This window comes from Perna viridis, chromosome 9 (genome assembly GCF_037379345.1).
Source record: "Perna viridis isolate PV_CMFRI_1.1 ecotype Kerala chromosome 9, ASM3737934v1, whole genome shotgun sequence".
NCBI lineage: Eukaryota > Metazoa > Mollusca > Bivalvia > Mytilida > Mytilidae > Perna > Perna viridis.
Window position 1 is genome coordinate 40,514,980 of NC_142453.1, and position 13,320 is coordinate 40,528,299.

The 13,320-nt window shown below is 29.6% G+C and overlaps 1 protein-coding gene across 14 annotated transcripts in view; it reads right to left on the reverse strand.

Annotated features, from left to right (window-relative positions):
* Positions 1 to 1,331: 1,331 nt before the first annotated feature.
* Positions 1,332 to 13,320, reverse strand: part of LOC148608511 (uncharacterized) — a 117,053-nt gene continuing 105,064 nt past the window's right edge. For 6 of the 14 annotated variants that reach the window (XM_088546409.1, XM_088546415.1, XM_088546413.1 and 3 more), the window contains 7 exons: positions 12,705 to 12,956; positions 11,140 to 11,196; positions 9,611 to 9,751; positions 8,396 to 8,474; positions 6,759 to 6,885; positions 4,425 to 4,576; positions 1,332 to 3,901 (listed from right to left, as the gene is read on the reverse strand). In XM_088546409.1, the coding sequence (XP_088402535.1) occupies positions 3,751 to 3,901; positions 4,425 to 4,576; positions 6,759 to 6,885; positions 8,396 to 8,474; positions 9,611 to 9,751; positions 11,140 to 11,196; positions 12,705 to 12,956 (959 nt within the window). In that variant the 3' untranslated portion in view covers positions 1,332 to 3,750. Of the gene's footprint in view, positions 3,902 to 4,424; positions 4,577 to 6,758; positions 6,886 to 7,868; positions 7,984 to 8,395; positions 8,475 to 9,610; positions 9,752 to 11,139; positions 11,197 to 12,704; positions 12,957 to 13,320 lie in introns of all 14 variants that reach the window. The other 8 variants (XM_088546411.1, XM_088546424.1, XM_088546414.1 and 5 more) reach the window with 6 other exon arrangements.

The following is a 13,320-nucleotide window of genomic DNA, read 5'->3' on the forward strand; positions in this document are numbered from 1 at the left end:
AAATTTATTTCTTTGAAATTGTATCAGAAGATTCCAGTTAGACAGAGACAGATTTTCGGGAAAAAATCATGAAGGAACAGGGGCCAAAAGGGGAAAAAAAATTAAAACTTTAGGAAATGTTTATGGATCTCCGTGAAACTGAACTACTAGATTCCATACTACAAAAGAAATCAAAGTGCTGTAAGCAATGGAGGTTTTTGATTCTTTTGAAAATTGTAGCATGAACAAAATTTCAAAGATTACATGAAGTAAAATAAAACTATAATCATACATTTCACATATCAATTTATTATTTACAACTTTTTTTTTCCAACTTGATACCCTTTCAAATTTTGTTCCATTTACCCTTTTCCCAAATTTTTAAACCTGTCCATAAAAGTTGATTTGCATTTACATTCAAGAAATATTTTAGCAAGAGTATTTATCCTACTGTATTAATGCTCAAATAAAACCAATTTCAGCTTAAGAAAACAATTTTCTTGATGAATATAAGTTTTCCATAACTAGACACTTTTTATCAATTTGAATTTTCAAACCAATTCAGTAGTTTCAGAGAAGAGTTTTGAAAAATTGTTAAGGATGATGGAAGCCAAGTGATGACAATAGCTCACATGGCCTTTTGGGACTGGAAAGCTAATCTTTTGAAGGATTTAAATGGTTGTGCCCTTACATTTAGAGTATTAATAGGCAACATGGGGTATGAAATGAGCATATTTCTTCAGACTTGTATGCATTGATTATTTCTGATGTCTAAATTCTAATTTTGAAGTTATTTGATTTCTTCTGGTCACAATAATATGTTGTGTAAACATTTCAGCACAATCAATACAGTTGTATAAGTTCGTATGTTTCGTTCATCCTTGTCACAACTGTACATGATTATACTCCAGCGGTCATATCAAGCTGTGCTCTGCAAAACATTTTATTTATTGTTCATAAGTTGGTTTTGTATAAGTTTATTTACTTCTGCAGTTGTACTATGGTAGGCTATGTCCTGTCTCCTTAGATATTTTGGTGTCTGTATGAAAACTTGAGGAAAAAGAGTAAATGGATCTTTGAAAGATTCAAACCAGAAAAGCAAAGCCGTCAAAAAACTCACAAAACTCAATTTTATTTTCAACTCCGACTCAGTTACTTACCACAAAGTCAATCTCAGTCATTCAGTTGTTGCAGGTTTTAGATTGCATGTAGACCAAAAAAGCTTAGATTGTATGTAGACCAAAAAACATTGTTTAGTGGGTATCATCTCTACCATTGGCAGTGCCTTTTATATGGATATGTACCCAAACAATAACCTCATTGTTTAATTGGCATTACATATTAAGAAGTAGTTTTTATCACATATTTATTATTAGTTTTCAATATTTTTTCTCTCATTCAAAAAAATCTTAAAAAATAATATTAAAGCACAAATATCATTCTTCTACAACAAAAAAAAAATGTCAACAATAAATGCAGAAAATATAAACAAATGAAAATAAAACGTTAATATATGGCAAGCTAGTTGTGGTTACAGTGTGGCTTATACAAAGGTCAGAGAGGTTAATATATAGGTCAAAGGTTGCTTTTTTGAAAGCTGTACATACGATACTAAAAAAAACAATATTACTTTGTTGGATATTGGTTAATAAACTGATGTTAATCAATGCCTGCACAAAAAAGGTTCCTGGCTACATATTCCAAAACTGCTGCAAAAATGTTTTCAGAAAACAAAAAGAGTTTTGGAGTAAATGCCACTGTAAAATATGGCATAAAGATGGATTATTGCATAGCTTGTACTCAGAATGATCCATAATATCTCCTTAAAAATAAATTCTGTAAAAACATTAAAATATCACTGATTCTATAAAATTTAACTTTAGTCATATAAAAGATTTCTATAACTGAATGACCAGATCTTAAAACATTCCATAGAAACTAAATCAGGCTAACCTTGACATGACCTTGAACCCAGAGGTCAAGGTGAATTACACAAGTTTCAAACAAAAAGGTTTCTAGAAATTATGTCTGATCCTCTTATTTTTATGCCATGCATAATTTGAGTGTTTATTTCAGCAAACACTGATATCTACTTCAAAAAGTGTAAAGGTAGTAGATCCATATTGTGCATTACCAAAAAATATGAAACTTGTTATCTAAAACCACCTGGATTCAAGACCATGCTTATGTGGATAATGAAAGACAAAGGAAGAAATGTGATTGGTGAATTTATGGTCACCTGACCTACCACAAATCTACACGATTATAAATAAAATACTTCAAATATACATATAAAACTCAAAGCTTTGTACAATAGACCATATAAAAACAATTATTTGGATTTTAGTCATACCCAAATAAGTGGAGAAAAAGGTTAAAATTATAACAAAGTGACTGTAACAATTTCATACAGCCCCAATTTAATAGTTCTAATGTGAATATATAAATTCTCAAAGGAAACATAATAAGTCATTATGTACATGTAATGGCACAGCTGTTAATTTGGTACATTATTTCCATTCTGAAAGTTTTAAGTGTGGAAAGAAAAAAACAGTGACTTTAAAAACAAATTTAACACCAAGTTAAAAACAGCATAATAATATGGAAAAAATTTAAAAGCAAAAACCTTAACAGATATGACAAAAAAAATAATGAAAAAAAGTCCATCCCTTACTGCAGCTAGGAAGGAAATGAAATATTGCAATTGACCCTGAGCTCTACACTATGTATTTATTGCAACATGGGTCGGTGATTATTGCATAGTTAAATGATGTACAACTTCCTGTACAGAGTTTAAACCTTATATCTGTTTATACACATAAGAATACTTTACATTTATATCTATAATATATACGTTCACAAAACTTGATAAGGATCGAAAACGAACAATTGTTTGTTGGAGCTGATTACAGCCATTTGCATAGGAATTGCAGTAATTTGCTAGGTTGAAGACGAAATCCGGTTAAGTGACACATGGAACAATTCCATCATTTAAACATTTACAAAAGTTATCAGCACCATCTACCAAATATACATTGAGATCATACACATGAGAAAAGATCATAAAGACAAAATAAATGTAGTCAATAAAAAGCAATGAAAAAAAAATAGCATTAGAAATCAAACTTTTCAATCAAAACTGTTATTTTTGGTAGAATAATTCCTAAATTTTGTTCCTTAACAAAGTATCTTGTAGGATTCTGTAGGAATTTATTTATATGTGCAATTTTCTGAAGAAATAGGTGAGAATTGTGTTTACATATTCTGTATATAAATCTACCAGCATACTAACAACCTGTATGAAAATATATTTGGCACTTTACTGAGACAAAAATAGAACTCTGAACCAAAATAAATTGGCCTATTCTATGACTAAATTGTTCTATCATTCCACCTTGTATCTCAATTCACAGTTCATTACAATTAACTATCAGTGAACAACATTCATCCATGCATAGGTACTCTATCTATTGTTGTTATTGGTAATTTAATATTATTACTTGGTGTAACCCAAAATACACATTCATTTAAAATCAAGACAGTACCATAAAACAAAAAGAGGTATATGAAATTTAAAAATTAAGTTGATTTTTTTTTTACCTAAAACATCAAAATGTTTTAATTTTACATTTTCAATCAAAACTTCATAAAATTACAACCTCGGGCTATAACCCTCAAGTAATATCTTCATGACTACCGGTACTAATAATTCAATTATTGCCTTAAAAAAAAATATCAACATAACATGTAACAAATGTTTTGGCAGTATAATTACTGTTCCGGTTTAGGTCCTTTATTGTTTGGGTGATCGTTGAGCTTGCGGTAAAAGCTCTGTACATATGTGAACACACACTTCCAATCAGGTTTCTGCATCTTAACCATATCATCAACATCTAACAATGGTGCAATGTCAGCATATTTTCTGAAAAATTAAATGATGTTTAAATATCAACGCTCAAAAATTCCATTTCAATTTCAGTTCAATTTTAAGGGGCTAGTATCCATTTTTTAAAAATAATTTTTTCATCCTAATTCCAGTCCTAACTTTTTTTATTTCGTTTATGATGAAATGTTTTTTCTGGAATTCTTTCCATCATTGTTCTGAACCTGCCTTTTAATTTCAAACTGGATTCTAGTCCCATTAACTAGAGCAGTTGTTTCTCAAATATTTTTGATAATTCACACTGTGAAATATATTCAGTAATTTCACTCTCAGACTTTCTCTTCCAAAACGTCACAACAAATATAAATCCGACCTTCACAAAATTTGGAATTCATGTTGAAAATAGCAACAAATTATGGAGTAAATCTATATAATAAATAGGATAATCAATTTGTTATCATGAAAAACCAAAATAGAACGTGACAAGAACGCAGTAACATAACTTTCGGCGCTAGTGATCATAATTTGGTTATTTACTCTATCAAATTATATTAAGACTTACTCAGCTACGTTAAAAGCCAGAGTAAAGTTAGCTCGTCTTTTCTTTGGATCCAGTTTGGCGAAATCAAAGGATTCTGGGTAAAAATGGTGAATAAGAGCACAGAAAGCCATTCCATCATTCCACGATGTTGAAAAGTTTGTCACTTCAACATTCTACAAAGAAAATAAGTTGTTTTTTTTTTTTGGTTCAAAGATACAGTAACACAGTGACTCATGAAATGATAAAAATAAGTTGCTTGAATAGTATTAACTCAGTTTGATGAAATGATAACTTTAAATTTAAATCTGTATCAGAATTGTTCAAATTTTTCATTTAACTTCAATTTTTTTCAAAAAGTTTTTTATATCAAATGAATTGTACAATGTATATGAATCTATATATCAGATTCTATTGGTACATTATTTGTAATAAACATTTTGCTTTTAATGTTTTTACTAATGGTGATTGTTTCTACATCATAGTGGTAGTACCTAAAATCTATTAGCATACCCATGACCTCACAGCACAACTGGCCTATTTAGGAAAACATTTCTAAATTCTAATTAAAATTAAATCTTACATAAAATTAACTGAATAGAAATGAAACTTTAAATAAAAAATGAAAACTAAATCAAAAACAGTACTATTTAACAAAAAGTTGGTGTGACTATATTTGTGTATTTTAACTTTAACTGGACTCAATAATCACTCTTTACAATGGATAGTAGCACAAATTCATGCACAATATTTTTTTTACCATTATAACCGGAATACTATTTTTCATGCAGTTCTTGATATAAAACAATTATATGAAACGTCAAGTGGATAGTAAAGAATCATATCCACCATGCTAATTCATGCTAAAGAAGGAAAGAGACACTCCACACCAAGGAGAAAACTGTACTTCATACACATAACCAGCAGTGCAATAAGGCCATTCTAAGTTTGGCTTCTCATCCACCTCCTCCCCCCTTTTTATCTCTTTTGACAATATCTCATGATCAATTTGTCACATCAATAAAAAAGTGCCAACCTATTCTGCATTTTTTTCTGTCATTGAAAAGCAACTTAATCTCTTCTTTTTAGGAAATAAAAAGGTAAAAAGAAATGCCTCACTCAATCATTGGTTATCAAGAAATTCCACCCAAGAATCAAGAAATTCACTTTGAATGGCCTAACAAAAGTGTTTTTAAAAAAAAAAAACAAAAAAAAACTTGGGAAGTACTTTTTAATACTTTCATTTGTCTTTATTTGTTTGTAACACAGTAAACCAACTTATTTTTGGAAGTGATTTATTTCAAATATTATTACGGGATTAACAAGATTGTTACAGGAGTCCCTTCCTTACCACTGGTTAAATGTCTGAGTCCCATAACTTTCCTAAAATGTGCTTATTGAATTAAAACATCTATGTTACATGATTCAGTATAAACATGGTCTCTATCACCTAATGTGTATACCCAAAGATGAAAATAAGTTTAATATCGCAATACTCCTAAAACTTCAACACTTTTTAAAATGTTCAACAAAAATAAGTAGGTTTTCAGTCATCATTATTAACATTTGAGTATTCATCAAAAGAATTTTATCATACAGTTAATAAATTATTAATAATTAAGTAGTACTCCATCTAAGAATCATGCAAAATGTGATTCATGGTTGGAAAGCCTACATATTTTTATTTTTGATATCATATTTAAAATGTAAACAGGAAGTAACATATGGCTTTTCATATAACCCACGTTCATTAGAGATATAAATTATATAAAAAGTATTGAAGAATTCAAAATTAAGGGAGATACCTCTGTAAATGACAATAAAATACAATAGAAACTGTTGGATTTTCAATGTAGATTATCTCCTAGGAGAAGACAGATTGGAATAAATAATTATATATTTCATCATAAAGACCCATAAAACAACTTAATGCCAAAAATAAAAATATGTTGCTTTTTTTATGTGTATCACATATTACAGAATTTGCATGATCCTTACAAAGACTACAACTTTAATAATAGTGGCTGCAATCAACCAAGGAACTGGAGATAATAACACCATATTTAGTTCAACAATCAGTTGAACAGATAATTTTTGAATAACTATCTTAATTCTCTGAAAACAAATTTTTTTTTTGGAACAGGAAGAACTTCAATCAATATAAACAGCTACTTGTTATTACATGTGAAGTACAGTTTTAAAAACAGAGAAATCATGCAGTAATGTGGTATTAGTGAAGGAAACAAAACCACAATAGATTAGTGAATTGTCCTTCTCCGTAAGTAATACCACTCCCTCAGAGGAGGAGAAGCCATGCAACCATGGGCAACAACCAAGTCACATGCCACCAAGGTATACCTCGTAACCAGCCGTCATGGCTTTTGTCCAATTCAGTAACATTTCTTTTATTGCACTTGGACTACGCATAACTCTCCCCCCACCTCGGCCACCACCTCGGCCTGCACCTCTACCTGCGGCCGCAAAACTTCAGGAGAAAATAACAAAAGGTATCAGAGTTGGGCTCAAACAAATTTGTTTTTAATTGGTTCAGGATTAAAGCTGGAATGTTAACAATTGCATGCAAAGCTGAAATACAAATTGGTTGTCTGAAAAGAAAAGCTTAGGTTAAATAATATGGATGAATAATGAGATGAAGCAAGTTACCATAACAACACAGGAACAGCAAAGGGAGACAACACAGAACACAGCAACATTAACAAAGGAGGGGACATCTATCAAATACATCTCAAGTTCTCTTTTTTCAAGACCAAATTTTGATGGACATTTTAGGGATTGATACTTTTTTTTAAAATACTTTTAAAGCTTCAATTTTTCTTATAAAGATGTATTTTGAAAGATCTGAAATTTCACCAGAATTTTACTAGCATCTTATAGTACTACATTATAGATGCCAAAACATGTTATAATTATCTGCCATGTAATGCTCAAATATTAAGTTTGTTAGTTAGTATGGTAAAGTATATGTATGATAGAATAAATTGGAATAAAATATCAAATTGATAAATATAGTGATATATATTTAGACTATTTTTAAGTTTCTACTTGATATATTTTTGTGGGGATAAACATCTAAAGCTGTGAGTATATTTGATTGATATGAGATAGAAGACCAATCAGAAATCATTTATTCATACCAAGTTACTGTTAATTCCAATTAAGCATGGTACCAGAATAAGGAAAGAGAAAACTCAAATTTAAAAGATATTTAATAATTCCAGATACACACTTCATTCATTTCCTTTCATGTGTTTTATCTGCTCCATTCAAATGCAACACACTATTTTCATCATTTAGAAATGATGTCTGAGAAATGTTTTCGCAAAAAATTTGAGTAGTAAAGACTTGAAGTAAATAGTAAGTTCTGATTGGTCAAGGGAGTACATTTGTTTCAGATGATAGGATAATGAAGAAAAGTGGTTTCTCCTGCTGCTAACAAACTCAATGTACCTCGTATCCCTGAACATTGTGCTTGACAAAGTTCAGAATCTCCTGCTTTATTACAATAGCATTTCTCTGCATTGTTTTTGCTGCTCGCTTAGCTAAAGAAACTGCTACTAAACCACTAAACAAACATGGCAAAAATTATATTAGTGTGATACATGTATGAAGGGGAAATGAAACATAAAATGATCAATAAATACATGTAGTATATATACATCAAGATTTAAAAACAGTTTTATATGAAAAGAAAATAAGACATCTTGTAAACATGCTTGATACAAATATAATTATCAACTAGGTAATTCAGAAATAATTAATCTGTGTTTTTTAAATGTTTACACCATTTTCAATTGTTCCTCTTTGAAAGTTTTATATAATCTTTATATGTTCTCAAACCAAAGTGAGAAACAAATTTTTATACACCATTATTCAATTTTAATTTTTAATTATCCCTTGAGATAAAATCTTATTTAACACCTAGAAAGATTTTAATGGAATCTGTTTTTTTTTTTGGTGACGTAAAAGATACATACTTAGGCTTAGCACCTCCAGCACCTGCAGGTTCCATTGCTTTAAACTTGTTCAAGGCCCCTTGAGCACCAGCTGGTTGAGCTAAAAAGATAATTACTCCAATTATAATAATATTATGCACAACACTGCCCCCTTCTCACAAAAGTGCCATGTCCTCGTTCAGAAAACTTAAGCGCTTATTATTCACTGTCAATTCCATTAAAATATTAACTAGATACAAGCATGGCTGACAGAAGTTAAAAAAATATTAAACTAAAGTTTTTGAAACATATGAATTAAGAAAAGAAAGATGCAACTCTGTCAACTGTTTAAAACAAAAAGAAGATATAAATTAAATCTGAAAAAATAAGGCACTAGTTTATAATATATACTAAACCTGAAAGTAAAAAATCAACTTTTTATAATAAATATAAAAATGATGATGATATTGTGAAAAAATAAATCATAAAAAAGAAAATGTGAATGAAAGGTTACAAAATCTAGAACTAGTAAAATAATTTTTCAAAGATTCTCAACAGCCAATTTTTAATGTTTAGGCTCGTTGCAAGTTTCTGATCTATTTACAAAAATCAAATTTGAGAATCTGGGAAATGCACTACAGTTAATTACTAAATATACATTAGTTTATATTCAAATGAAATCAAATGAAGAGCACTGCATACTTTTCTTTAACTCTAAAATCATTTCCAGGATCATGCATGAGAGTTAGTTACATATAAACAGGCATGCCATATGATTGGTTAAATTATAGTCAGTGAATCATTTATAATGACAAAGTGTGATTAAGTCAAATAATTACTTGAATTAATACTATTCAAAGTGAACAATGTAAGACTGTTAGAAATTGTTGTTATCTAATCATAATCTGGTGTTTTTTATATCATCGTTCTTTCATTTTTTAAGACTTTTTTTCATTGCACTTCTTTAATTTTTCAAATAATGGAGTGGTGTATAATAATTCAATGGAATTTGGAAAAAAAAACTTTAAGAAAAATAAAAAAGTGAAAGGTCCCCTAAAAATGTTTTCCACATAAAAGTTTCCAGTATATATGTAGTTTTCCTTCTAATATTGAATAGAAATATGATAATAAATGTACATACAACATGTATAAAAGTTAGAAAAGGTGAAGGTTAATATCTAGAAATAAAGAGGTTAAAATCTAGAACTTTAGAGGTTAATATCTAGGATTGAAGCAAGATATACAATGAATGGCTACCTCCCCAAGATTCTGTTTTCTCGGATTTATTAGTGACACCATCTTGACTGTTCCATGTTTCCGTTCGTACAGTAATTTTACCTCCCACCACAGGAGAGCCAGCATTTATAAGCTTGTCGCTCAAAAATTTGGCAGCTTGTTCTACAATTTGGTTAAAAGGATTGTGGGTAAAATAAATGCAATCAGCCATTCAGATTAAACCATTCCTAATGCAAACAACTGTCCAAGTGGCTATAGGGAAGATATCTATGTAACTGACATAGGGTTCAAGCAAATCAATTTTTAAACAAGCACATTTAACTATAATATTTTTGGCAGTGTTTTATTAACTAATATGTTGCACCTATACAAACTGAATAATAGGCTACTCTTTATGTTCTTGTGTAAATGTCTAATTAATCTGAACTAAAAATTATATGAACTTATTAATAGCTGATTAAATTCAAAATTGCCATAAAATATTTTTGAAGTTTCTTTAAACAGTTCTGATTGGATCTTCTGTTCGTAAGAATACTTGTTGAATTCTTAATTTCACATTGAGAGCTTTGAAAAATTCTGTAAATTCAGAAATAATTGAATGTTTTAATTATTGCATTTTTTTAAAATGTTTGAGGAATTTGAAATTAAAATTTTGGCAATTTCAAGAAAATCACACTTCAGTTTATGCTTAATAATGTAATAATGTGAGATGAAATTATTGAACTCCTCACCAAGTTGCACCCTTTTTTGGCAATAAGAAAAAACAGTGCAATAAAATCTTGATTTACAGAGAAAATGTGAAACAAAAAGTCAATAACCCACTATAACCACTTTTACAAACCTAATACAAAACTCAAATTAAAATATTATTAACAAAACAAAAATATTTGATGCAATTAATTAACAAAGACTCTAAACATTACAAAACATAAACAAATACATGTATCATGATCTGATTTATGATCAAATGCAATGATCAACTTAAAAATAATCAATTTATATGGAAAGTATGATGAATGATGAAATGAATTAACGAAAATTGATGATATTAAGTAAGGAATATTTCAATACAAGGTGCTAAGCATAGAAATATAGAGTCCACTGAAACAACATAACCATATCTCACAGATCAGAATTTATCCACATAGTCACAATCAACAAGAGCTTCCTTTGTAACATGTCAGGTATTTTAGCCCAACGTTGATTTTAAAACCTCTACAGAGCTTATGCTTATTGCTTGATTTATATCGACTTTAAATAAAGTTTACTTGACTTGACTGGATCTACAGTTAGCTATCTTAAAAAGCGTTTTTCAATATCAATAATTTAAAAATAAAAATTGTAATTTACCAATATAAATTTTACATAAAGTTTTTATTTATTAATACCTATTATAAATATTGCTTCATGTTTTAAACAATTTGTTTCCAATGAGAAATTTTTACTCCATGAACTATAGTGATAGGCCATGGTACAGAAACTATACAATTGAAGGTGACCTTGCAGTGGACTAACTCATCTCTATGGAGACTCCCTGTAGGAATCCTCACCTGGTGTTTTGGTATAGGCCTGACCTCCGAATCCAGCTTTAGATGATACTACACCCTCTAGATTAAAGCAAAATAGCCATAGTAAGAGCACAGATAATATCTACCATTTCAGAATTATAGAGGGTAATTCTACTTTTGTCTACCAAACCTCAGTGAGGACATTGAAAGTATAAGGAAACATAAGTAGAAAGAAATAGAACTCATCTTTCTCATACTTTGAATTTAACTTCATAAAATTTAAAAAAAAAATAGAGGCAATTTAATATTTTTTTCGGTAAATTGAAGGGTATTGAAGGGTGCTGTTTTCCTGCTGAAATAATACCTACCATGGTAATATTTATGCTAATTTAGATCAATATGCAAATTTTCAAAAACCTTTTTTTTTTGTATAACAAAAACAAAATCCCCAAAAAGCCCACTATTAAACCGTTGACCTACTGAAGTCAGTATACAACACCCAACAAAGTAATTTTTACCTATGGCCTTACTGTTCTTAAAATAACATACCTTAGTTCAGTTATATACACCATTTAATTTATCCCTTCATTAAAATCCTACTGATTCAGATTCCTATTTCAAATAACAATGATGTCTGATTGCTTGATATCAAAATCACAATCAGATAACACTTCGCCAAATCATTAACAAAACACCAATCAACCTTTATTTCAATAGCACTGAATACCAGATTGAAAAATATTTAATATGAAAAATAACAAAGTCTGGCAACATCTTTACAATAGTTGAAATTTCTCCGCCTCTTTCCATCAAAGTTTTTATAGATAAAAAAATGAAAAAAATGTTTGGTTAACAGAAGTAGAAAATAAATACCCATGATTCATAGTTTCTAAAATGGCTATAAAGATCAAAGTTACACAAATAAAAGCATCTAGAAGTGTTTAAGGCTAGCAATCAAACTTCAAGTAGGAAAAACGAGTACATTGAAAAATATTCTAGCATAGAATACTTGTAATCATCTACTACTTAACATTAAATACTTATAAAACTGTTCAAAATGCATAAAGCTTTCTATAAAATACATTTATATTGAAATTGAGTGTAAAGACAATGCAGCATAGCCAACAATTGAAGCCAAACATGAAATTTTTATTTAAAGGAATGAGTGCTAAAGCAGCTTGTTCCAATACTTTTTAATTTGCATTATTTTTGTTCTTCAAACTTTAGTTCATGAAATATATATAGTTACATATGGAAGATGGTGATAGAATTGTTTAAGTGACATCAGAAAAGTGTAAAGTCTGTGTAAAGGAAAAGAAAATAGTCAAAGCAGCAAAAACTGTAGCACTGCACAAGTGTTCATGAAGCAACCACACAAATACTGCTGACACATAAAGAATAAGAAGGTAAAATCATTGCCTAGTGAATTAAATGAAATGTGTAAGACATGATTTAATTGATAGCAAAAGTATTGAGCTAGTACAGAGCCAAAGTAGCCACAACATCTAAGCAAATACATGTACCAGTATTAGCTTTTATTTCAACAACCATCTCCTAAACATTATGAATTGAAGGAACACACAAAAACCCTGATATCAGATACCTACCTCCTCCTTTTTGAGCTATTTTATCAAAAGCAGCCAGCTGTCTTTTTTTAGCTGCCTCAGCTTCTGCTAAATGTTCTTTAATTATATCATCTTTAACATTCAATATTTTCTCTCGTTCTTCTTTTGTTTGTTGAGCAGCTTTTTCAAAAGCTTGCATTTGTCGTTTCTGTTCCTGTTCAGCAGCTGCAAACTTCTTCTTGAAAATATCTTCTGTCTCTTTCTCACGTTGGAGTCTCTTTGCTTCCAACTCCTCTGCAAATAAAAATCATATACTTTGGTCAGAAAAGCGGTCATCATAAGAAGTAAAAACTATGATTAATCACAGTAATAAATTATCTTATCAAGAATGAAATATATTTTTTTTTAATTCGTTGGAAAACAATAGTGCTTTTTTCTAAAGAGCCTCAATTGTTTGCCTGTATGTAATACTAATATCAATGGAACTGTGTGTGAGCATAAATTTAAGTTTTAGAGATTACAACCAATAATACTTTTCTCAAAGGTTTTCAACGATTGCTTCGACTGGCACAAGGTGAGCAATTCACTGCATGATCAAGTCATTTCTAAGGTAAAAAATAAAGTTTATCAACTTTGGGCAACAGACACAAAATGATGG